Source organism: Copadichromis virginalis, linkage group LG17, assembly GCF_057382275.1.
Source record: "Copadichromis virginalis isolate Kocher_CV1m ecotype Utaka linkage group LG17, C_Virginalis_male_GT1.1, whole genome shotgun sequence".
Classification (NCBI taxonomy): Eukaryota; Metazoa; Chordata; class Actinopteri; order Cichliformes; family Cichlidae; genus Copadichromis; species Copadichromis virginalis.
Window position 1 is genome coordinate 2,225,131 of NC_140634.1, and position 27,056 is coordinate 2,252,186.

The window sequence follows — 27,056 nt, forward strand, 5'->3', positions numbered from 1 at the left end:
ATAAACACAGATGCTAGCTCACAAGCTGACTGACATCCTGTGCAAGCATCACAAATATGGCTAAACACACACTCCTTTCTCTCCTGCACACACACTTTCACACCTCATCTCCTGCTGCAGCTGTGATGTTCAGATGAGTGTGTGTGATTGATTTCCTTGTCTGCGTCTCGGCTGCGAACACGGCCATTTATTTTCCATTCAGCTTAGCCAAGTGTCTCCAGCTATCTGCTCATAAGCCACAGGCATATGGAGCAGCTACAGCAGGCTACTAATGCATGACACACACACACACACACACACACACACACACACACACACACACACACACACACACACACATACTCGGAGCAAGACTTGGAGGGAATGACATGAAAAAAAAAGTAGTATGGAAAAAGGGAAAGGAACACAAACGCGGACACTACAGTATTTTCTAATTGTTTTTAATAAGACGAAGTAAAACACAACAGATGAGAAGGTGAAGCAAAAAGGAGCAGGAGCAAGACATAATTTCGCACTGCGGCAAAAGCAAACGTCTTTTATGAGGCGCGATAAAGCTGCAGATCGGCGGCTAGAGAGGAAAAATATGGCCCCTTCATCTGGCTGTGAGGAAGAAGTTAACAGCAGAGAGAACAAGGGAGAAAGTGAGACAAAAAGAGGAAAACAGGCTCAATGCCCAAAGCAGCAGCTGCTTCGAAACAAGGAGCACATTAGAGTGAAATACCCCGAGACACAAAAAGCCCTCGTAACTTCTCACTTTACTTCCACCATCTCCCAAGGCTTGTAAAAATATACTTACACTTTTAAGGCATTTTATGCCTAAACCCATCCTAAACGTACGTGTGTGTGTGTGTGTGTGTGTGTGTGTGTGTGTGTGTGTGTGTGTGTGTGTGTGTGTGTGTTTTACAGGTGGAGAGATTTAGAGGGTAAAGAAGTTGGTCTGTATCACTTTACAACCATGACTGATTCACTGCCAGCTTAGTACACAGATGTCGTTATTCCTCTGCTGAGCACAAGCGGGTCCATTAATTCTGCTGTGAGCAGGTTGCTGGGGAATATAAAAATGTATAAAGGCTGTCTTTCTTTCTCTTTGTTTTAAAAGCAAACAGATCAGCAGCACCTCTGATGTAGTATCGGGGCTTTCATTGTGGGAAAAGTCCTCCCATTATACAATTAAACTTATAGCATTGAGTGGCCTGAAGCCCCAAAACATCATTTCCAGCTGGAGCTTAATCAATAAGAAAAACCAGGACATTTAAATTTGTTTGCCTGAAGCTTGAAGTGTTACCCGCAACGACTTCAGACCCTTAGATTCTTAAAAATATCAATTCAATTTTATTTATTCAGCACCAAATCACAGCAACAGTCGCCTCAAGGTGCTTTATATTGTAAGGTCGACCCCACAATAACACATACTTAAAGATTACTGTCGTATGTTTGGAACATATGCACTGATTCTTTTATAGCTCTTTTCTGCTCTCCCAGAGCACTCAAAGCTCTTTATACAACATGCCACATTCACACACATTCACACTCCGATGGATGCATCAGAGAGCAGCTCAGGGTTAATATCCTCCCCAAGGACACTGCTAACCTTCCCATCAGTAGATGACCCGGTCTACCTCCTGAGCTAGCACCCCGACTACACCCTGAAAGCTGTGTGTGCTGTTTCAACTTGATAATTCAAGTCTCACTGCAGGCACGGATAAAATCCCCCAAAAAGTTGTGTCTGTGGAAATTTTGTTTTTTGTCTGTTTGTTTCGTTTTTGTTTTTTGCTGTTTTTTTCCATGAAAATAGTCCCTGTGTGGCTTTAAGTGGCTTCGTTAAAACTGTGTACCTTTGTTTCATTTAATATATTACTATACAAATGTCTCCCTGATTCATCCTCAGCCTCGCCGCTCTCTCTGCTGCACGCAGGGAGACGCACAGCAACAGTGAGTGTGTTGGTAAGCAGGAGAGAAACATGTTCGTATGTAAAATCAAGAAGTCCTGAACAGAGAGAGACTGCAGTCTCTGCAGATACGGGGAACTGCTGGGTACAACCTGTTCAAGCTAGTCTATTTGAACTGCTTTCTGTTTCCTCCTACACTTGTTGGGAAACTTAATTTATACTTTATACTATTTATACAGATTTCTATGACGTTGTTGTCACTGCACGATTGCTCCATGTGTGTCTATAGCTTTCTGCTACACACAGTGGGAAGTGACGGAGCTGTGAACACACACACACACACACACACACACACACACACACACACACACACACACACACACACACACACACACACACAGCAGAACAACTGTACTATATATCTGCTATACTGCATGAGCCTTTAGCTTGAAGATGTTTTCAAAGAACCAATGAGAAGTTGTTCACGTTGAACCTTGTTCCCTGATGAGTTAGTAGACTCTTTCATGTCATACTGAATAAAACATATTTACATTAAGGCAGATAAAAAAATTAATTTGGTAGCATTTTATATGATTTTACACTTAAAATCTGAATTCACTGATCACAATAACCATTAGTTATATTTAATAGAACTTTTATTTTCCTGCACTGAGGATGCTGTAGCCTTTAGCCTTCATCGTTGTTGCCTTTTTTGTTTTGTTCGTCCTCTTGTCTGAGCAGAGCGACAGACAGCAGGGAAGATGGAGGCGCGCAGTCCTCAGTCATTTTATTCCTCTGACGTGATGCTTTTATTGACTCAGCATCAGCAGCATCCGTCGTCGCGGAGGAGACACTAAATCATATACACTCCGTGCTTTATCCTTGTCACACATACTGTGAAGTATGCATCTGTGTGCGGCTTTGATTGATCTTTATTTTCTGTGGCTGCTTTTTAAGAGTCTTTTTTCAGTGCTGTGTAATGTTGTTTGCCATTAGACAAGCAGCTTGAAAAGAAGAGCTTCTTTCTCAAGTGTGTATGCATCAAATTTCATACTATGGCATTCATAACATTTATGTCTTGAAATAAAGATAACTGTTTTATATTTTCAAAAAATGTAACTCAGCATCACCAAGCTCACATTAAATGAATTAGTGAAATGATCCAGCAAGGATCATTGCTGTGGGAGGGTGAGGATACAAGTACTGAATGAGTTTCCGATGTTAGGGAGTATTGAACTACATAATTAAACCAGAAAATACAATTTCCAGTATCTTTCTGGTAGTTTGACTGCACACATATGCACTCAAAAAAATAACTCTTTTAAATGAACATAAAAAAATCATGGAAAGAATTTCCACGTGATTAAATTGCTTTATTTTAGCATTATGCAATTCTGTTACTCCAACTTAATGCACTCAAGTTGGACCAACTTAATTAAAGATTGATGAATCAACGTATTTACTGCATTTTGATCCAATATATTTTAATAGTGTTGATCCAACTTAAAGAGTTTTGTTCCAACTCAATTCAGTAGGTTTTCTCCAACTAATTTACTAAATTTGGTCCCAGCTTAAGTTAATTGAGTTGAACCAACTCATACAAATTAAGTTATTCCAACACAAGTCTTTAATGCTAATAGAAAGCAATTTAATCACGTGGAAATTCTTTCCATGATTATTTTAAGTTAATTTAAAGAGTAATTTTTTGGAGCATTTAACAAAGTCTAGAGTCTGGTTAACATCACTATTTCACTATTACATCTAAAAGGTAAATAAAAATTTGTCATACACATCTTTTTGTTTTCTCCAATTTATTGAATTTATAGCAAATTTCACATAATGTATAAAGAATACATGAAATGCAAGTACAAGTTAAGTAGTGGACAAAGTGGAAAGTTAACCTGTTAAAACAATTTTTTAACAACAATGAATGGCTGAATCAGGTGATTTTCCGATGACTAATACAACTACTTTGAAGGTCAACAGATGCACTTTCAAAAAAGAAAATATCTGCAATTATTTTAGGTTCATGGTCCAGATACATGGTGTAGCTGTTGTAATGGAAACATTTCTCAACGAGAAAATAGTGTTTTGAGAACCTGTACTTTGTGTGCTGTTGGATAGTTCGTGTGCATCTAATTCCATAAGAATCTTCTGCAGGACCTCAAAGGTGTACCTGAGTTCCAGAGGGTAGCTCAGGTTCAGTGAATAGACCAGACCAAGCAACATTGTCACTGCAAAAACTACATTGCCCAACTCACCCATCACTTCCACCCCCTTAGAACAATCACAACATCCTGAGGGTCATCGCCAGGCTCCGCACCCTCTGACCGAATGACACAGATTCCAAAGACTGTCTCTGCTATGGCAGTGGCGATGCTTGTTATCAACTTCCTGTGACAATAAAACAAACAAAAAAAAGATAATGATTTCTCACTAATGTCCATTGCAAACAGTTTTAAAAGTAAATATCTGTTTTACATTAATGTAAAATACCTAAAAGCTTTATTCATTCAAGCCTTATAATAATGTAAATGTAATCAAAAATGACTGCCCGATATTTTTCCTGACTCAAGAGAAGTTCATTCAATACCTCAACAATGTCTTTCAAAATCTTGTGATAGGGGTGACTGTGGCACAGGAGGTAGAGCAAGTTGTCTACTGGTTTAATCCCTGGCTTCTCTAATCTGATACTAAAACTATCAATGGGTAACATACTGAACCCCAAGTTGCTCCTGATACATCCATTGAAGTGTAAATGTTACATAAAAATCTTGTATGAATGTGTGTATGAATAAGGTTATTATAATGATATTATAATAATGATAGTATAAAACACTCAAGAATGGTGTGTGTAGTATCCAGTGAGAAACTTAAAGCTCTTACTTTTCCTATTTTAAAAGGTATTTTTTACAGCCACCAGTAATTTATAGGAAAACCCCATCCCCTGAAACTTTTTGTATGTAGTTCAAGCTTATCTTTGATCATCTCCTTAGTTAAGGATACAGGCAAGTTAACATACCAGGTAATTCTTCACCAGCTTCTCAGGATCTTCATTCAGGTACACGCAAAGACCTTTGGCGATGTATTCTCTTCTGATTTCAACAGCATCAGTCTTTATACACAGAGGGGGAAAAAAACAAATATATAGGGAAATCCATCTCAACGACCTAGCAGTGGGATTAAAGAACTTTTAGTTGAATTACCAGGAATTTGTGAGAAATACAGAGGCTATTGTTTTACAGTCTTAATCTTTTCAAATAGTATTTATGCATTTTAGACAAGTCTGTCATTTTAATATTGTTTTGTAATTTGTGTATTAATTTAATCATGCCATACCCCCAATTCAAGAAAGTTTAGATGATGTGTACATAAAATCAGAATGCAATGTTTTCTTGGTCTCAAAACTATATGTCTCTTACAAATGAATATATTACATTTTTAACATGGGAATGTGATAATTTTTAAGAAAAATATTAGCTCACCATGAATTTGATGAACTGGCCTGCCAGCTCTCCAGACCTTTCACCACCTGATAAGATTAAACATTTATTATCTTTACAGGAGGGAACTGCAAGTCTCCAAGTTTATTAAGTAGAAAAATATTTAATTTCAAAAAAATTAAAAAACAGGAAAACATATCTGTTCATGTTTTGTCTTTCCTCCTCAGTGTACTAAAAACACATAAATTGTTAAATAAACCACTGTCCATCAGTTGCAACTTACAAACTTACAAATTTCAACAACCCACCAGTAAAATGTAAATTTATCACAACAGTCTCTGTGGTAGAGCCAAACTAGCTTATGTGCAGAGGTTAAGTTATAAACAATATCTATATTTGGAGTAGCTAAGTCTTTCATATTAGGCTATCATGCTAGCATGACATTGTGCTATATTCTTGCACTAACGTGTTAGCTAGCTAGAATGGCATAAACAAACAGATATTTTAAAAAAACAAAAACAAAAAAACAAATGTGAATAAATAGAACTGAAAAGAATCGACAAACTAATGATACCTTTGTGCAAAAAGTATTTTCATCAAGATGGATAAAGATAGATTCACTCTTACCTTTCCAAGATGACCGTGAAGCAAACCATGTGCTTTCCTGCCTCTTGTTGTTTAGAATCTCACGTGATCTTGTGATATCGCGAGTCTTTAAGGCAGCTAACCACTCTTGTTAGATTTTATCATGTCATATCAACAAGAATAAATTTAAGAGGCGCTAAGTTGGTAAATTTCTTGTAGATCTTATATGATTTTATTACGTTCACTTTAGAAACATAAATTCATTGTGTTCAAATTACATGTTAGAGTCTTGTAAATGCAATAACCACCAAATTTCACTTTTTTGAGTGTGTGTATAGTGATTTCCTTCCATTTTTTTTCTTTTTGATTGCAATTAGTTATTTACACAAATAAAAAACTGCAATAAAACAAAGATTTTTATTGCATGTCTACAACTGCACTGAATGAAAAAAGCTGTCAGAATCAGCCCCGCTGTGAAGGCATTCCCATGTTGTTCAGTGCTCACACAGTACTGTCATCATGTTGGATTAACCTCCAGAACAAAAACCAATTGGTGTGATTTTTAAATGTTCAGAGATGTTGTTGGTAGAAAAGTAAAAGTTACGTGACTCCTGGCTCAGCTGGTTAACCAGAAAGATTAATCTTTCTCATTTTTCAACTTCTATCACCTCAGTGTCTCCTCTTCTGTTGGAGGGGTTTAAATACACCCCACTGTAGAACAGCTGACACCCCAGCTCTTGCATAAAGGTAGTGGATGGAAATGGGCATCATTTTCTTATAAGATAAGATAAGATAAGATAAGATAAGATAACCTTTATTAGTCCCACACGTGGGAAATTTGTTTTGTCACAGCAGGAAGTGGACAGTGCAAAAGTTATGAGGCAAAAATTAGAATACAATAAGAATAAATACAGTACACAGCTGTACAGAATAGAATAAAATAAAATACTATATACAGTAGAATAAAATAAAATAAATATACAATAAGATAAAAATAGAATACAAATACAAATACTATATACAACTGAGTAAAAATACAACGATGACAGAAAGGATTATTGCACTTAGTATTATTGCATATGTATGGATGTGTGTGCTTGATCAGTTAAAGTCTTTATTATGGAGTCTGACAGCAGTGGGGAGGAAAGACCTGCGAAATCTCTCCGTCCCACACCGTGGGTGCCGCAGTCTCCCACTGAAGGAGCTGCTCAGTGCTGTCACAGTCTGCTGCATGGGGTGGGAGACGTTGTCCAACAGGGATGACAGCTTAGCCGCCGTTCTCCTGTCACTCACCACCTCCACTGGGTCCAGAGGGCATCCTAGAACAGAGCTGGCCCTTCGGATCACCCTGTTCAGTCTCTTCCTGTCCCCAGCAGAGATGCTGCCGCCCCAGCAGACCACACCATAAAAGATAGCAGAAGCCACAACAGAGTCATAGAATTTCTTCAGGAGTGGGCCCTCCACTCCAAACGACCTGAGTCTCCGCAGCAGGTACAACCTGCTCTGCCCTTTTCTGTAGAGGGCGTCTGAGTTATGAGTCCAGTCCAGTCTGTTGTTCAGATGAACACCAAGGTACCTGTAGCTGTCCACAGCCTCAATGTCCATACCTTGGATGTTCAGTGGTTGCAGTGGAGAATGTTTGTGCCTGCGGAAGTCTACCACCAGCTCCTTGGTTTTACTGGCTCCAGGGTCTTCATCAGGTGGGATGTCAGAGCCACCGGCCTGTAGCTGTTGAGGTCCTTGGGGCGTGAAACTAACTGACCAAATAAAATAAAAAAACTGCATTACTTTGCAGATTTTTTTCCACAAACCTTCATAAGCTTTGTGAGCATGGCAGCGTATCTGATTCACGTCTCTGTGTGCAGGTTTCCTGGACTGGGTTCCCAAGAAGATGCAGCGTGTTGGGTGCATGGAGCTGCTCAACACAGTCCAGAGGAGAGTTCAGCCCAAATTACATGTTTTTGGCCACATTCATGAAGGTACGACTAATTACACTGCTGTCGAATACTTTATGTTTAATGCAGTAATGAACGCTACAATTAAATGGACGTTGATATTTAAATTATGTGTATTCAATAATTTAAAGGTAATATAAAATATAAAATGAATCACCCACAAGTTTGTGGGGATAGGTTAATTGATTAATCTAAATTGCCCATAGGTGTGAATCTGTGAGTGAATGTGAGTGTGAATGGTTGCCCGTCTCTGTGTTGGCCCTGCGACAGACTGGCGACCTGTCCAGGGTGGACCCCGCCTCTCGCCCTGTGACAGCTGGGATAGGCTCCAGCGCCCCCCACGACCCTGAAAAGGATAAGCGGAAGCGAATGGATGGAAAATGAATCACTTTGAATGAAAAATCAGATCTGAGAGGACTCTGAATGTTATATTCTTTAGACCAGCGCAGGCTGTTCACAAATTACAGACCAAACAGCTTACAAGCACTTAGTTCTGCCCCTCAGTAGGCTTCTGGTAGCTAACTAATAATAATAATAGTAAGCAGCCTTTAAGGAACAGCTTAAACAAGTTTTTTTGTTGCATCACGTAACCTGTGTGGCTGCAACATTACTCTGCTATCATTGTAGAATAGAGAGAAAACCAAACATCAACAATTTAGAATTTAATTTTATGCACAAATATGTTTAAATATATTTCCACTGATAATTTTACTTTGAATTATTAGACTTGAAAACAGAATTTTAAAGGTAAATTTATGAATTACATTTACAAGTTGGACAAAGGTTGATTCAGCCTGAACCACAGCAGACAGAAAACTGCTGTTTAGGTCTGTAGCTGCGATATAAAGTGCTTCCTGTTGATGTGATTTGGTGCTAAATCGAGAAAACTGAAATGAGGTGACTCAAATCAGAATTCTGACACATGCAAACTCACATATAATGTGAGGAATTTCTGTTTAGGGAAAAAGAAGTACGCTAATTAGTACAAGGCTTTTTTTACTAAGCATCTAATGATGCCGTGCAACTGTTGTATCAGTGGTTCCATAGGGTTTTATTTCAACTAATCACATGTTAACATATAAAGGTAGTGCAGATCTGTGAAAATCCATCAACCTTAAAATGCTAATTAAATGATTAAACTAACACAAAACACTTTTGTTTTAAAAAACATAGAATGGCTGAGCGGCCACATCCCTATCAGCATTTCATACAGGCCAGCAGGGCCAAAGAGGCCCACTCCCAGCGTTGAGGGTGGCTTTTTATTTAGGGTTATCAGGTCAGCACTGAACCCCTGGAGCACGAGTCCCACATCAGAGAGAACCAGATTAGAAACTAGATCAGATTTTATAAGAGGAGAAATGGGTTGAAAGCAGTGCTCTTCATTAATGTGAGGCCCCACAGAGAGGCAGAAATGATCCTCAGCGTGTTTTGTATTCATGTATTCCAAATGTGAAAGGAGCAGCACAGAAATGCAAAGCAATGTTCCAAGAGATGGTGAAAATGACACGTTCACGGCACAACGTTAAAATGTAGTGCTTTTTAAGAGATGGCAGTTAACTTGTGCTTGAAAAACTGTAACACTTTAATGTCTGCCATTTGGAAGGCATGCACTTTTGAAGCAGACGTGTAGTGGAGTTAGTGTCACACTCTGCATATATTTTCACAAACTAGAATCTCAGGATTTCAGAACACATGAGCCTTTCTAGCTTCCAGTTTTGCAGCTGTTTCTTCAGTTCAGATCTGCAGTATCTCTTATTTGTCCCTTGAACCGCCGCAGTTACGATTCTTCCTGTGGTGCACTCTCAGACTTTTGTTTCCCTGGAGTATATTTACAACGCTTCCAAGTCTCTTCCATTTGGGGAGTCAAACTGCTCCACCCCAAATGTCTGCATCGTTGTTTTTTTTTATAAAATAGTTAGTATCGTCCCTTTTTTCTGTTTTACAAAAAGTGAAAGGAGCATATATTTATACCAGTAACTGTTGAGTCACTGATTTAAATTCTTCTTTTTGTCCTTTTTCCCCACGGTTGAATGAAAAATGTAGACAAGTTTAATCAGTGTCATAAAGCCTAAACGTGGAGGTCTGATTAATAACCAAATGAATAACTAAAACCAAAGTTACATATGAATAATCAGGACAGCTGAAGGATTTGAAGGTTCTGAGTTGTGTGGTGCACACAGAGGTCCATTTGGGTCCCCTTTGGGGTCCATTTTGATCCCTGTTAATATAATATTCACTGTTATGCTGATGACATCCAAACTTACATCCGTATGAAACTGTCTCTGTCCCCCTGCTCCCTTGGTTTAACTGTCTACATGAAAGACTGGTTAACACAATTGTCTAACCCTAAATGAAAGCAAGACAGAAACTATTGGATTTGGAAGCTGTAACTACTCTTTGGACAAGTTAACTGACACCCTTGGTGGAACCCTTGGTCCCCTTGCTTATCATTACTCCCATACTGTTAGAAATCTTAGTTTTTAGTGTCTACAGTTGTAAACATCTGCCAACTTTTTCATTAGTAGTTTGGACTATTGCTGTTCTCTCTAGCTTAGTCTTTAACACTCTCCATTGCTTGCTTGGCAACAGGTATTAGAAGATATAACCACATCACTCCAGTTTTAGCAAATTTAAACCAGCTGAAGCCTAATCTTGAAAGTAGAGATAGTGTCTGTCTCCTGAATCCAAACTGGAAGCTGGTTCCACAGAAGAGGGGCCTGAAAACTGAAGGCTCTGCCTCCCATTCTACTTTTAAATACTCTAGGAACAACAAGTAGGCCTGCAGAGCGAGAGCAAAGTGCTCTAATAGGGTGATATGGTACTACAAGGTCATTAAGATAAGATGGGGCCTGATTATTTAAGACCTTGTATGTGAGGAGCAGGATTTTGAATCCTGGATTTAACAGGAAGCCAAAACAGGAGAAATCTGCTCTCTCTTTCTAGTCCCTGTCAGGACTCTTGCTGCAGCATTTTGGATCAGCTGAAGGCTTTTCAGGGAGTTATATAACCCAAAAATAGTACTGAGATCATATAGGCAGATCCTCTTACTACAGCTTCCAGAGTCTAAGGGCCCGATCCAAAGAGGGGATCAGGGTCTTAGACTCTGGAATAAACTGTAACCTCTATTTGTTTTGAATGTCTTATTTTATTTATATTTATTTTCTTTTTGGCCAACCTTTCCAATGCCCTATAGAAATCAAATTGACACTGACATTTTTAAAACTCCTCAGGTTATGGCATGATGACAGATGGCACAACGACTTTCATCAATGCCTCAGCCTGCACCGTGAACTTCCTTCCCATGAACGCGCCCATTGTCTTTGACCTGCCCAATCCCAGGACTACGTGACTACAGGAATCTCATCTGCAAACCCCTACCATCAGTAAGGAGAAAGAAATGAAGAGAGGTAGGTGAGGCAGCAGGCAGAAAGGACCAAATCCTGTAAATATTGCACAGATGTGTGTTTATCATGTGCAGCACACGTCCGGAGAATCTGATCGTGAAGCTGACCGAGTGAGGGAAGGAGGACGCTCCCTCACACTGTTGTGTTCTGTCATATGCCATCATTTCTTCATCTCAGCATGGACTTTAAAAGAGAAGAGACAAGGGTTAATGGAAGGACAGTAAAATGCAAACGAACTGACGATTCTTCAAATCCTCTTTTACTGCACTGACAATCTGATGCTGCTCTCAGAAATGCAAAAGACCAATGCCTCGTCTAAGGGACGGTTTTAGCTGAACCACGGCTACACAGCACTAACGGGACATTTGTTTGGGGGATTTTCACCAAGCTTTTCATACTTTTGAACATCAGTTTCCATCTTTTTACAAATTTCCTCCCACTAAGAACTTTTACTACTGCCCTTATCTTCCTTGTTTGATCCCATCCTCAGGCCTGGAGTATGCTGGAGTGTTCTTTTTTTCTTTCTTTTCATCAGCATGTCTGTGCTTGAGAAATCAAAGTGAGTGTATGGGGGCACAAGAGGTCTAGATGTCTGACGTGATTCCCTTTTGCCTCATTTGAAACTCTCAGTAAGCCTCTTAACCACTAAAGGCAGAGTCCCATTCCTGCTTCCACGTAGTTCCCATGTTGCTCCTCCACCTCCTTTTCCCTCCTCTCCATGCTTCATGCTATGAATGACTCGGTTGCTTTTTAGCCCTTGGCTGGAACGTCTGGCTCACGGACTTGCAAAGGAGACCAGGTAACATGCAACGTAAAGGTGCTATAAGCTAATCTGAACAGTCATGTCACCAGACCTGGGAGGAGTAGGATGCTTCCTCATGTTATGTTAATTATGGAAGATATGGATCTTCAACTTTTCAAGAGAAGCAAAGCTGTAACTAACTGATCGATGTAAATGTTCTTTGTCAATGTAAAGAAAAAAACTTGAATTTTTCTTCTTGAAGATTACCAAGTGTTGCTATGCTTTTCAAAAAAAATGTGTCAAGAAATTTGTGGTTGTTACATTTTATTTGGTTTGTTTAGTAATGTAATGTAACGCTTATTATAGTATTTTCTTCTTTGTGAAGCTGCTCAGCCCCATTCGGTGAGTATTAACTCTTTTATGTCTCTAAGCAGTTTGTGTTACAAAAAACAGTAATTTTCTTTCGCTGCTTTATTTCTGAATGTGGCTGATCCCAGTAAGAGTCTGAATGTGCTTAGCATAACAAGAACACGTCACACTTTGATCTCCGACATTATGTATGAATGTTCCCCGGGGCTGCAGTTTACTCACGCTGTACTCTCGCTTCTTTCGACACATCAGCGTTCGTTGCAGCAGCTGACGTCTTAATGCTTCCAAATTGGCAAGACAGGAAAAGGGGTCAGAACCGCTCACCAAGGAACGCAAAAATGCGGAAAACAGTAGGAGGGCCGTTTACATGTTAGAACACAAACATGGCACAGTTTTAGCACCTTCTCTAAAATCCACGTTTTAATTGTAATTTTTTATTTTTCATTTCCATTCATCTCAGCAGGGCAATAAGGAACTTTAAATAATTGATAAACCTATGTCCTTTTGCCATTTGATGCTGTCTATCACACTGATTATACCACTTTCATAGATTCTTAATCTTTAGTTAGTACTGCTCTTCCATCATCATTTGCTCTTGCATATTGACTAAATATGTCATATATTGGTTGACATATTTTTTGACATTGTAAAAACTTGTTTTATCTGGACCTAGCTGGACCTGTTGTCATTTAACCGGGGCCCAGCTTTTTGGTTCGGAACATGGGTACTTTTTAATAAGAAAGTTCATTTAAAACCAGAAGAACCAGTAAAATCCAGTGTAGTTGATGATAAATTGCTTTTTTTTGGTTTGTTTTCCTTGTAAAAAATAATTTACCCAAGGCAGATGCCAACTTGGATTTACATTTCATTTAATAGAGAAGTGGCAGTCCATCATCCCAGTATAGAGAAAATGTTTAAACAGCTGGTTTTTGTGGCCAACATAAATAATGTCTTTTTTTCCACTAAATGCTAGAAAATTTCATAGTGTGCTGCTTTGAGCTCGCCCTCTGAACAAAACCTGTACTTACACTGCTTTGAATCACCTTAACCTATACAGCTGAACAAGAAGGAATATTTGAGTCTCTCTCTACCTGTCGCTAAATAATTAACTACTCCTACTTCACTAATTGGCTGTGTTGGCTAAGAAGAACATGAGACTGTTGTTTGTCAAAATGTTCAGACAGTACAGGACTGTGAACATCTCAAGAGGAGGATTTTCAGCCTGAAACGAGGGATACTGTAAATCGCAGCACATAATTACAGTTTGAATGTAGACAGAGGAAGTTCTGTACAAATGCAGTTTAGGTCATTTTGCCTGTGTGAAAGTCGTCAAGACTTTATAAGAAGCAGCCTCATCATTTAAAACGCAAACTTAATTAGCATCTATGAAAAGAAACGTTCCGAGAAAGGAACAAAGACAAACTATTAAAAACTAAGAGATGGGAGGAACTTTCATCTGGAAGCTTCATGCAAAGCTGTCTGTTTGGTCTGACTCTCCAGCTCCAGTCCTCATTTAGATGTCTCTCACTTTGATGCTCTTCTGCTTCAGTAGCTGTGTTATGTTTCCTGTTTTATCCAAGAATGGAAAAAAGTGCTGTACTATTTCTTGATTTATTTTCTGAGGCATGCTTAAACAAGTTAATGACTTCTGCTACTCAGACAATCTGCATATGAAGAGTTTTGTTCCAAAATGAGATATTTACCTTTTGAAACAAGGAAAGCCAGCATGGGCAGAATGACTGACAGCTGAGACTTGAAAGCAGGATAACTTGTTGACATTTCTACTTGCTGGATTTTTCTTATTCAAACAGTACTGGATGCTTAGGTGTTTGGATGAATGGATGTATAGCATTTTGGAATTAAAGTGTTCATATAGTGTTGTATTTTTGCCATTATTGCTGGGGACTTTTTTTAAACTGTACAATAAGAGAAAAAGAACCAACACCTTCTGGAGACATGTAAAGTACCTTTCTTTCTAAGCATTCTGGTTTCTTCACAGATTGAATAAAGTCTTATCTGTGACCAGTGGATCACGTTTCCTTATTTCCATCCTGTACTCTTCCCTTTTGTCTTTGCTGTACGTTTCTTGTTGTAGACAAAGAAAAAAAAATAGAAAAGAGCAGCGAGGAAACTTTTCTTGTCCCGGTTCTTTCCTTTGGTTCCAATCAAAGGTATCTTTGTCTCCTATCAATTATGGAGCTCTGAGCAGCGAGTTAATTTCCAGTCGCTAAACCCTTGCTGCTCCATCTCTGTCTTCTGTTTTGTTCCGCAGGTCTTCCACACCTCTGCACACTCTAACGAGAACCCTCTTTCAAATAATTACATTAGTAATCCCGAGGGAGAGCGGGTAATTTATTCTCGGACTGCTTTTTACTTTGCCATTAATACAACAAGCTTTCATATGCTCTATTCTTCCTCAGGCTCTCTCACCCTCCCTCTCTTTTCTCACTCTGCCTCTCCAGCCACAATGCTGAGCTCTTTTTCTCAGTTCTGATCATCCCTTTCCTATTTCCATCTGCTCATTCTCTCCTAGCTTCCTCAGATAATGATTCTCAGCACTCTATATTTCTCTGTCCTCTGTGAGTGCCCCTGCGCGCTGCTGCACTGAGATTTCCTTTGAATGAATGACAGACGTCCTCCCCATCTCCTTGTCATCCATCTCACCTCACACTTCCCATCTGATGAAAAGGCGCACCCGCTACCTCCCGTCATCTCCGCAGTTAAAAAGGTACTTTATTTGATTGGCTTTGGAACACAAATCAGTGTCAAACAGACAGTCGATGCAAGGAACACCTCTCAAATAATCAGTCCACTATAATTAATCTTTAGAGATTTTTTTATGTTTCTCAGTTCAACTCCCTCAATGGGTCTATTTGTCGTGTCAGAGGCAGATCAAATTTGGAAGTGTAAATCTGTGCTGTCTGGGCTAGATTAACTCATGCCAGGATACAGGGGCAAAAAAAGCTTGTGTTTTGATGTCATTTTCTCAATTAGCTGCACAGCATGACAATAATAGGAAATGATGCATTCAGTACAGTTTTATTTATATGCAGTTAGCGTAACACAACAGTTGATGAAAGCACTTTATATTGAAATATAAAGACCCTACAATATTAGCCTTTACATTGGAGAGAATATTGTATATATTATTGTATATATACCTTATATTGTAAGGTAGAGTCTACAATACTACATACAGAAAACCACCTATGAGCAAGCTGCAAGGGGAAGGAAAAACTCCCTTTTAACAGGAAGAAACCTCCGACAGAACCAGGCTCAGGGAGGGGCGGGGCCATCTGCTGCGACCGGTTGGTGTGAGAGAAGGAAGACAGGATAAAGACATGCTGTGAATGAAATGAACAAATCCTTGGTGACTGTGGTAAGAAAGAACTACCGTTTAACAAGGAGAGGCAGCCATCTGCCACAGTTGGGGGAGGGGCAGGAAAACTGGGAGATAAAGAAGACATAATTTAATAATATGCAGTTCAGTAAGGATAGATCCTCTGAAAGAACTAAACAGTTTTTTGAAGTACACAGTAGATATAACAGAGTGGAATCCAGCAATGGCAGAGATTATGTTCAACTGACCAGGATAAGTTGGAGCTGAGGAGGAGTCACATCACATGAAAGGTAGAATGATTGTAGCCGATATAGCCGATACCAGAGGCGGAGCCAGACATTTGAAACACCCGGGGCTTAGCCCAAAGAGTAGTATGCATGTGGGATTTTTTTTTTTTTTGGGGGGGGGGGGGGGGGGGGGTGTAGAAATGACTGAAAGATTAATAGGCTCTGTTCAAAAAAGAATGACTTCATATAGGGAAAAATATATATCACATGTGCAGGACGCCTTAAACTAGTTTTTTAATTAAGCAGCGAGGCAGAACAAGGTCAGGGCTGCATCAAGACACGAGGACTAAACCCCAATTCAACCAGACCCAGAACTGATCCAGAATTAAAACAGGACTACAACAGTTCAAAATCAGGACTACTGAGGACTTAACCAAGACAGAACCAGAATCAGAACTAGATGATAGCACTAAAAATCATCATAGACCTGCACTACACTTATTTTTTAATTCTACCAAAGTCCACTATTTAGATTGAGAAAAGTTTATATAATTATTTAGCCTTGTTGTGCAAACAAGCCTGCAGAACTTAATAAATACAGAATTTGAAAAATAACAAACCTAAAAAGAAACACTAGGTACGAGATACATGAGGACCTATGATACGCTGATACTTTTGGTAAACAACCATTTGACTAACATGTGTGTCTCACCTGCTCTTGTTCCACCTCTGTTCTGTCCTCGTTCTCCTCTCTCTCCCTCTTTGTGCTGACAATCATCAAATATACAGTTGAAACCAGATATTTACTCTTCAGATAAAAACACTTTTTTAATTGTAACATCAAATCAGACTAAATGTTTATTTCTTTAGATTGATAAATATAAAAACATATTTGTTAACTTTAAGAGTAAAGAGAGAAACTGTCTGTATTTCTTAATTGCAAATGGCACCAAATTGTATTCAAACTTGAGCCACACTTATGGAGCTCCACAGTTCTTTTCCTGGTGTTTTGGTTGATATCTCTTGATTTTCCCATGTCACAGAAACAGGCTCTGTGTTTTGCCTTATATGCATCCACAGCTGTGCCACCAGTTTACTCACATGGACTCTACTAACCTATCAGAAGCTTCTTCAGCTCAGAATGGAATCGTCTGGAGTTTTCTTATTAATTAACAATAAATTTAGTGTACATGTACTCCTAAATTTGATGAAAGTGATAAAAATAGCTCTGTCTCTCTTTATTCTGAAATTTAACTAATTCAAAATATATTTCAATATTTATCTAAAACAAAAATTTACTCTAAATTGATGTTGTACAGTAAAAATGTTTTATGTTTTCTCCCTAAAGTGTAAATGTCTGGTTACAAATGTGAATATCCTGCTGTGTACTGAAATCCCTCTTGTTTTGCATAGAAATATACTGAACAACATACAAAGCATAATATATAAAATAACATTTACCTGAGTTTTTTCTTTGAAAGAACCCTCGAATGTCCATTCTTATGTTTCAGTACATAACTGAAACCGATTTAGTCGGGAGGGTAAGAACTGAGAATATGAAATAAACACACGTAAGCTAAGACTCTAAAAAAATAGCATTTGTTCGGCTTTTCATTTCGCCATTTGTTGATTCACTTGAAGAGCAAGTAAAATAATATTGGTCAAGTGATCAGTTTGATATCAATCTTTCGTGATGCACCGTCATATTTACATTATTTGTACGGTACGAATGATTTGCTTTGGTACCTGCTCAAACTTAAGCTCTCCTTAGTATGGCTGGCTCCGTCTCTCCAACAGCGCACTCACGGGCAGCAGCTGCCCCGCCCCCTCGCTCAGTCGCTTAGTGCCTGAGCTTGGATCATACCAATATCAGGGGGGATTCACGCACAGTCGTAAATTCCCACAGTGTGCACTATGTGCTTCGAATATTGTGTGTACTTTTTGTTTTATACAGTTGTCAGCCAGGCATCTAACTATGAAAAAATTACACTCCAAAATACCCCGGGCTTCTGACAAAACAACCCGGGCTTAAGCCCCGTAAGCCACCCCCCCGCTCCGCCCCTGGCCGATACCAGCAAAACTAATGGATGGCTCCCTAACCCTAACCAAAAGCTTTACCAAAAAGAAACAAAACAGAAGTTTTTAGACTGATCTAAAAGTAGAGAGGGTGTCTGTCTCCTGAATCCAAACTCAGAGCTGTTTCCACAGGAGATGAGCCTGGTGGCGTAAGGCTTGTACTTTTCTGCAGCCTGTAGTGAGAGAGTGTTGCACCTTACCTGCAAGATAATATGATATTGCATGCTCCTTAAGATGCAATCGGACCTGCCTATTTAATGCATATGAGGACAAGGATTTAAAATTTGATTCTGGATTTTACCAGAAGCCAGTGAAGAGCTAGTATGGAGAATAATGGTCTGTCTTTCCGGTCCCTGCTAGTACTGCCACTGCAGCATTCTGGATCAACTGACTTTAAGATATGATACGGCCTGATTTTTCAAGATTTTGTATGTTGCTGGATTAACAAGGTTTTAGTGAACACAAGGTCTTATGGAAGATTTTACACGATAAATATTATTCAGTCAAAACAGTGAGGGTAAAATGAATGAAAAAAATGAGCACATTTGGAATTTTGGTCAACACTTTTTAAAAATAATGTTATAATTGGTATAATGTATACAATAATGGTATACAGAGGAGTTCATGGCAACTCAACAACTGCAACTAAAACCAATAAATTGGATTTTCAGTTTTATTTATATTGCGACAAATCACGACAACAGTTGCCTGAAGGCACTTGATATTGTAAGACAAAGACCCTACAGTAATACAGAGGAAGCCCCATCAATCAGACAATGAGCAAGCACTTGGCAACAGTGGGAAGGAAAAACTCCCTTTTCACCAGAAGAAACCCTCACAAGAACCAGGCTCAGGGAGAGGCGGGGCCATTTGTTGTGGGTGAAAGGGAGGAAGACAGGACAAAAGGCACACTGTAAAACAACCAGCGATTAATAATAATTAAATGCAGAGTGGTGTAAAAACACAAGGTGAGAGGAGCAGAAATGCTCAGTGCATTATGTGAAGCCTCCAGCAGCCCAAGCCTATTGCAACCTAACTAAGGGAGGATTCCGAGTCAACTGATCCAGCCCCAATGATAACCTTTAGCAAAGGAACAACTTAAAAGAATCCAGTGTGGGTGAAATGTATACAAACTTAAGCCATGCTACCATGTTCTTTAACTGAGAAGTGGCTTTCTCCTGGCAACCCTTCCAAAAAAAGCCATTCTCTTTTTGTAATTGTACTGTAGCTTTAACATTTACAGTAACATGGTAACCGAGGATTGTGGACTTTTGCTCTTTTCGCTGTTTCTCTGAGTCTTGCTGACCTCCCACATAGCAAAACTGGCATGGCTCGGATCTGGCCCACACAATGTGCTTACACATGGCCCACATACCACAAAGAATGACGGCCCTTTGGTGGCCCAGAGGTGGCCCACACATGGGCCAGCACAAGGCCAGTTGCAAACACACTGCTGCCCCTGTGCTGGCCCAGAACAGTTTCAGCTCTGGCCCCAAATGTCAGCCTAATGTGTGCCTTAATAAAGCCATGTAAGAACAACATGTGTTGGAACATAACAGTGCAAAAGCAACATGACGAAACTCTGTTCAGACAGTGAATGGACTGATTCTTATATAGCGCTTTTCTACTGTCCCGGATTACTGAAAGTGCTCTATACAACATGCCACATTCACCCAATCACACACTTTCTCTAAACTGAGTGCTTCCTAACTACATTCATCCACAGTTACACTCTTGACACTAGATCTGGGCCAGACCTGTCTGCTATGTGGGCTTGAGATGAATTTCCAGAACATCAGCTCCTGGGAAGATGAGCAACTGTTTTGAAAGTTTTCCACTTGTGAAACATTTTCTTACTGTAGAATGGACTTCAAAATGGCCGCACAGCCTTTCCCAGATTGGAAAGGGTTATAGGGTTGGTGCCTATCAATCTCAGACTGATGACACCAACAACTGCTTCCTTAATATAATTGCTAATATCTTTCCTCCTTGCTCATTAAGATTAACACACACACCTAAATGCCCCAGACGAGCAAACTGCCAAAATGTGTGCTTTTATTAGAGGTGGCCAGACTTGATTGATGTTCAGTTTATCTAATGCATTTTATTATGAGCACCTGGCTGTTACTTTCCCTCGTAATTCCCATAGAAGTAGTATGGGGATATTTAGATTTTGCAGTTTCTGCATTAATATTTGTTCAGTAATTAATAGCACAGTGTAATATTTCATGATTTTAGTTAATCTGTACTTCAAGGGGCTAAGGAACAGGTGATTTTTATGCTGTACTGATATGTAAACCCTTAGACTTGAAAGAGGGTGTACCTTTTGACATGAATTTAGACTTTACTTTTTTCTTAAACTTTATTGACTTGAATATTTATCCTGAATATAGACTTAAAATAAAAGGCAAAATCTGTGTGGATGAGAACACAAATTAGTTAACAGAACCAACTGTTAACCAACCAACTTGATCTCCACATGGACATACTGAGAGAAAAAGAATACAAAACTATTATTATAATATTTTCAGGCCCATATAAGAGATCGGCTTGACAGAACTTAATTGAAGGACCAACTGAAAGAGCTGAGCAATCTAGATGTAGAGTAAAAGTATGTCGAGGTTGATTAGGCATTTAAGACACACAAGGGGGATAAATTTGCTCAAGAGGTCGAAACAGTGACCTGACCTTTGTCTCTCTATGCTACCCCACCAGGACACAGAGCCAACCGGAGGCAAGTAGCAGCTCCTGGACACCTGTGACTGAAGGTCAGGACAATCAGTTCCAAAGAAAGCAGCTGATCCTGGTGGTGATGGAATCAAAATAAGAGGTAGAAGAACTCCCCCGCACTGAAATGACACAGCATCTGAATGGGACAAGCTTCAAAAGCTGGAGCTGGAGACGTTTGTATTCTCTGGAGAATTTTACAGACACAGCTTTCACTATGGTGTAATTGTTCATATGATTGTTGGGTTCTTCTCTGTATGTATTATTGTAGGATCTAAAGCACCTTTGGGCAACTGTTGTGCTTTGGCACTGTGTAAATAAAATTGAATTGAACTGAAAATTTCTATTATCTAGTTAATAATTTTACCTCCTCACTACGTACGACTCTGGATACTGTAGCTCCTGTGAAAACTAAGGTCTCTAATCAGAAGTACCTGACTCCGTGGTATAATTCTCAAACACGTAGCCTAAAGCAGATGACTCGTAAGCTGGAGAGGAAATGGCGTGTCACAAATTTAGAGGATCATCATTTAGCCTGGAGAAATAGTTTGCTGATTTATAAGAAAGCCCTCCACAAAGCCAGAACATCTTACTATTCATCACTGATTGAAGAAAATAAGAACAACCCCAGGTTTCTCTTCAGCTCTGTAGCCAGGCTGACAAACAGTCAGAGCTCTGTTGAGCCAACCATCCCTTTAACGTTAACTAGTAATGACTTCATGAACTTCTTCACAAATAAAATTCTTATCATTAGAGAAAAAATTACCAATAATCATCCCACAGATGTAATATTATCTACAGCTACTCTTAGTACCATTGATGTTAAGTTAGACTCTTTTTCTCCAATTGATCTTTCTGAGTTAACTTCAATAATTACTTCCTCCACACTATCAACGTGTCTTTTAGACCCCATTCCTACAAAACTGCTCAAAGAAGTCCTGCCATTAATTAATTCTTCGATCTTAAATATGATCAACCTATCTCTAATGATCAGCTATGTACCACAGGCCTTCAAGCTAGCTGTAGTTAAACCTTTACTCAAAAAGCATCTCTAGACCCAGCAGTCTTAGCTAATTATAGGCCAATCTCCAACCTTCCTTTCATATCAAACATCCTTGAAAGAGTAGTTGTCAAACAGCTAACAGATCATCTGCAGAGGAATGGTTTATTTGAAGAGTTTCAGTCAGGTTTCAGAGCTCATCACAGCACAGAAACAGCTTTAGTGAAGGTTACAAATGATCTTCTTATGGCCTCTGACAGTGGACTCATCTCTGTGCTTGTCCTGCTAGACCTCAGTGCAGCGTTCGATACTGTCGACCATAATATCCTATTAGAGCGATTAGAACATGCTGTAGGTATTACAGGTACTGTGCTGCAGTGGTTTGTATCATATCTATCTAATAGACTCCAGTTTGTACATGTAAATGGAGAGTCCTCTTCACACACTGAGGTTAATTATGGAGTTCCACAGGGTTCAGTGCTAGGACCGATTCTGTTTACATTATACATGCTTCCCTTAGGCAGCATCATTAGAAGACATAGCATACATTTACACTGCTATGCAGATGACACCCAGCTCTATCTGTCCATGAAGCCAGATAACACACACCAATGAGTTAAACTGCAGGAATGTCTTAAAGACATAAAGACCTGGATGGCCGCTAACTTTCTGCTTCTTAATTCAGATAAAACTGAGGTTATTGTACTCGGCTTAGAAATATGGTATCTAACCAGATTATTACTCTGGATGGCATTACCTTGGCCTCCAGTGACGCTGTGAGGAACCTTGGAGTCATTTTTGACCATTTTTTTTTCTTATCTTATCTTAATTCAATTCAATTCAATTCAATTTTATTTATATAGCGCCAAATCACAACAAAAGTCACCTCAAGGCGCTTCATAGATACAGAGAAAAACCCAACAATCATATGACCCCCTATGAGCAAGCACTTTGGCGACAGTGGGAAGGAAAAACTCCCTTTTAACAGGAAGAAACCTCCGGCAGAACCAGGCTCAGGGAGGGGCGGGGCCATCTGCTGCGACCGGTTGGGGTGAGAGAAGGAAGACAGGATAAAGACATGCTGTGGAAGAGAGACAGAGATTAATAACAGATATGATTCAATGCAGAGAGGTCTATTAATACATAGTGACCTTAATGACCTTGTAGTACCATATCACCCTATTAGAGCACTTCGCTCTCGCTCTGCAGGCCTACTTGTTGTTCCTAGAGTATTTAAAAGTAGAATGGGAGGCAGAGCCTTCAGTTTTCAGGCCCCTCTTCTGTGGAACCAGCTTCCAGTTTGGATTCAGGAGACAGACACTATCTCTACTTTCAAGATTAGGCTTCAAACTTTCCTTTTTGCTAAAGCATATAGTTAGGGCTGGACCAGGTGACCCTGAATCCTCCCTTAGTTATGCTGCAATAGACGTAGGCTGCCGGGGGATTCCCATGATGCATTGAGTTTTTCCTTTCCAGTCACCTTTCTCACTCACTATGTGTTAACAGACCTCTCTGCATTGAATCATATCCAGGGCTCTAGAGTGCAACCAATTTGGTCGCAAATGCGACCAAATTTTTCAGTGGTGCGACTAAAAATAAATATTTGGTCGCACAGGTGCGACCAACTGTTCCGGTAACAAAAAAAAAAATCTCTGTAACTCTCCGTGTGGTCAACAACAGACACACATTATGCCCCTATCGTGGACTAAACCAATCAGAGATAGTCAGGGGCGGGACCTCTCTGATTGGCCGTGGTCCAGTTGAAAGTGCAGGTGGAAGAGAGAGGTGAGTAGCTTGAATAAAGCGATATCAATTCATTAACGGATTCCACACAAAGACCTAAACACGGAGCGGACCCAACACATCAGAATCAGCTTCGTCTTTCTCGGCTTTCTCACCCGACGGCCTGAACACGGACACGCTGTCGGAGCTTAGCGATTCTTCGGGTCCGCGCTGTGTTTACGTCTTTTTGCGCTGATTCTGAGCTGCAGGTTTTGCCTCTCTCCAACCAAAATTCACCGAGCCTGCAGCAAAAGAAGCAGCAAACTGCGCTTCACATTTGATCAATGTCGTCATGAATTCCCTCTGACTTTTGCTGTTTTGCTTCCACCACGATAAAAATCACACTTCCTGCACAGCTCTCTCTCTCTCTGTACTTCAGGAACAGTTTCCCGTCTCAAATCTGTTTTCTGCATTATTCATTCGCTTATTACCCACCAGTCTAGCGTTGTTTACAGCGCTTTTTCTTTTTTCACTTAAATGACCTCGGACAAGAAAGCCTAATTTCTGCTGTTCAATACTGAAGAAATTTAAATTTCTTAAAATTATGCAAAATTGCAGAATATTTTTAAGGTTATCTGCTATAAAAAGCCAGACCAGGAAAATCTCCTTCATGTTTTCCTGTGTTTTATTCTCAGTTACTTTCACACAAAGGCATCTGCTGTGATTTTCACAATTCTGATGAAGTCTCATGTGTATCAGTACTGATAAATGATCAGAATTATAATATTTCTGACTGTCTGAGGCTAAATTGAATCAAATCAGGACTTTGAGAACCGGAATTGAATGGATTATAGAAATCAGTGATGATACTCAGCCCTAGTGAGCAGCCTAGGCCTGAGAGAAGTGGATGTACTGTAGCTGTGGGTAATAAGAAAAGATGAAAAGAACTATTGATAACTTTTTTGTTAAGTTAAGGCCTGATCTGTCTGAAATTCATAGCCAGTGCTCTGACACGGTGCCATCAATATTTGAATGCTGAAAAAGCACAGTGTATCCAGAAAACACATTATATGCTGCAGTAAATGCACTGCCCAAGTGTCCCCTCTCCCCACGGCCTTTCAGCAGCAGACAGCAGCAAACAGGTTGTCAGAGGAGGCCAAGATGATGATTAAGTTTTTAACATTTTCTACAATATTGACAAAGCACTTTAAGCACAAGTTTGTTAGTTAATAATTTAGAAATTAATATTGTCTGTATGGACTTCCCCCCCCAAAGAAAGTGCACATGTAAAACTGCGGTGTTAAGCGATGCGGTTGAAAAATTTGAGTGCGCCTAACTTTTGTGCCGGTACGCCTAAATTTTTAAAGTTAGGCGTACCGGTGCGCCCATGTCAAAAAGTTAGTCTAGAGCCCTGATATCTGTTATTAATCTCTGTCTCTCTTCCACAGCATGTCTTTATCCTGTCTTCCTTCTCTCACCACAACTGGTCGCAGCAGATGGCCCCGCCCCTCCCTGAGCCTGGTTCTGCTGGAGGTTTCTTCCTGTTAAAAGGGAGTTTTTCCTTCCCACTGTCGCCAAAGTGCTTGATCATAGGGGTGATATGATTGTTGGGTTTTTCTCTGTATCTATGAAGCGCCTTGAGGCGACTTTTTTGTGATTTGGTGCTATATAAATACAATTGAATTGAATTGAATTGAATTATCTATTGATTTAAGGAACATTGTCGTCAGTAAACTGTACAACAGGTAAAAGGGAAGGACAATAAGTGTTAGCTGCTGTTCTCCTGGGCCAAAAATTCAGTCTGGTCTTGTTTCAACCTTCAGCTTAATTGAACAATTAAAATTACTAATAGGCTGTCAAGTGAAACAGGGTGTGTGTGTGTGTGTGTGTGTGTGTGTGTGTGTGTGTGCGTGCGTGCGTGCGTGCGTGCGTGCGTGTGTAATCTTTCACATTTGAGTTTCACTTGCATACAAATAGTTTGATAGAACAGACCAGAAAGGAATTCAAACAGATGCATCAGTAATTCACAGAATGGCTGTGCCAAAGCAGCAGAGACAGCCACGCTCTGTCGTGTAGTGTCAGGAAGCAATGTCTCACGGAGGTCGAGTACAAGCAAACAGATCCACTTCATTACCTCAACTCTGATTAGACAGAGAAGCCAGTGTTTATCTGAACCACCCTACAACCTCTGAAGCTACAAAATGAAGCCAAAGTGCCAAAAACTGCAGGTCGTCTGATGACCACTGGAGTCTGGCTCCAAAAGCAACTTATGGACTCTTATGTCATGTGGTCCCCAAAAATCACAGATTGTTGAGGGTTTACAAATAATTTTCATTTAACATAAACACAGATTAATACCAACACACTGTAATCAGTCTCAGTCAATCTGCTCATTCCAGTGTGTGTCTTTGCAGTCAGAGTCACAACAGTCAGCTCCCACCAACTGGTTGTATTTTGGTTATATTTGTATATAACAGCAAGGCTCATAATGCATATGTCATTTTGCAATTAAATTGTTGTCTTGCAGCAATTTTGGAGGAAGTTGAGAATTTTTCTTTCAGATCGATGAAGTTCTGGCTGGACTCTGAATGTAAGGATTTAAGGAGAATTTCTGTTTAATGCGAATATCTATGTATGTAGACAGATTGGGAAAATGTATTAATTTATCACAGTTAATTGCCATATCGCATTTGAGCTTGAGCTTATCCATTACCATTTTTATCAAAGTCTTGATATCTTTGAATATGGACTGTGATTTGACTGTGAGTGATCACAGGCCTGGCACCCATCTTCAGTGTTGGGGAGTAATGGAATACATGTACCGTTACGTATTTAAAATACAAAATATGAGTAACTGTATTCCGTTACAGTTACAGTTTAAAAAGGTGGTATTCAGCATACAGTTACTTTGTTGAAATAAATGGATTACACGGCGGCCTTTTCCTGTTTCATATGTTAGGCTGTGCCCTCTCTATGTTTGGTAATTCCACGCCGGTGGAAACCCAAACAAAAACGCATTAAGAGGCTGAAATGCCCGTGCCTCAATCTCACGTCTCATAATGACGTGAAGAAATACATTTTTAAATGATTAAATATGAAGGCAATAGCAGAGTGTTACAGGCATCGCCCTAAACAATGCAGCCTGATGGGCAGTGTAGTCCGTGCTGCAGGGAGAATGGACTGCTATACCCGTTATGTGTCTGTGAGCGAGGGAGGGAGGAGGAAAAGTACGAGCTGTCACGGAGCAGAAACGGGAGCTGGAAGCATGTAAATATAATAATAACCACTGCAGCCAAACAGAGAGCCTGACGAGCCCAGCTGTAAGTAAGCTGTTAAGACTCGACTGTACCCTGTGTTCGTGTTTTCCTCCGAACGAAAAAGTTCGGTTGCAGCAGCCTTTCAACGCCTCTCTCTGTCTCCCGCTAGCAAAGTTGACCCAGACAACAAAGTAAAGCTAGTTTTCAGCTACGAGCCCGACACGAACCCGACGTATTAGCCAGAGGTCCCTTTACTACGGTTTACATTTATATTAAGATTTAAACATGTAGTTGGTGTTGGTATGGAGAGTAACCTTCAG

At 39.8% G+C, this 27,056-nt stretch overlaps 1 protein-coding gene and 1 long non-coding RNA gene across 3 annotated transcripts in view; one reads left to right on the plus strand and one right to left on the minus strand.

Annotated features, from left to right (window-relative positions):
* Positions 1-14,430, plus strand: part of mpped1 (metallophosphoesterase domain containing 1) — a 94,386-nt gene extending 79,956 nt beyond the window's left edge. The window contains exons 6-7 of the mRNA XM_085437278.1: positions 7,783-7,896; positions 11,103-14,430. Coding sequence (XP_085293404.1) covers positions 7,783-7,896; positions 11,103-11,221 — 233 coding nt within the window. The 3' untranslated portion in view covers positions 11,222-14,430. The remainder of the gene's footprint in view (positions 1-7,782; positions 7,897-11,102) is intronic.
* On the minus strand, positions 3,687-6,000 carry LOC146688732 (uncharacterized). 2 transcript variants are annotated; one of them, XR_014916102.1, is made up of 4 exons: positions 5,960-6,000; positions 5,375-5,563; positions 4,912-5,004; positions 3,687-4,283 (listed from the first exon to the last, which is right to left on the minus strand). It is a non-coding gene; the product is annotated as an uncharacterized LOC146688732 (long non-coding RNA). The 2 variants fall into 2 exon arrangements; XR_014916101.1 differs by lacking the exon at positions 5,960-6,000 and having other exon boundaries at positions 5,375-5,631.
* Positions 14,431-27,056: the final 12,626 nt, after the last annotated feature.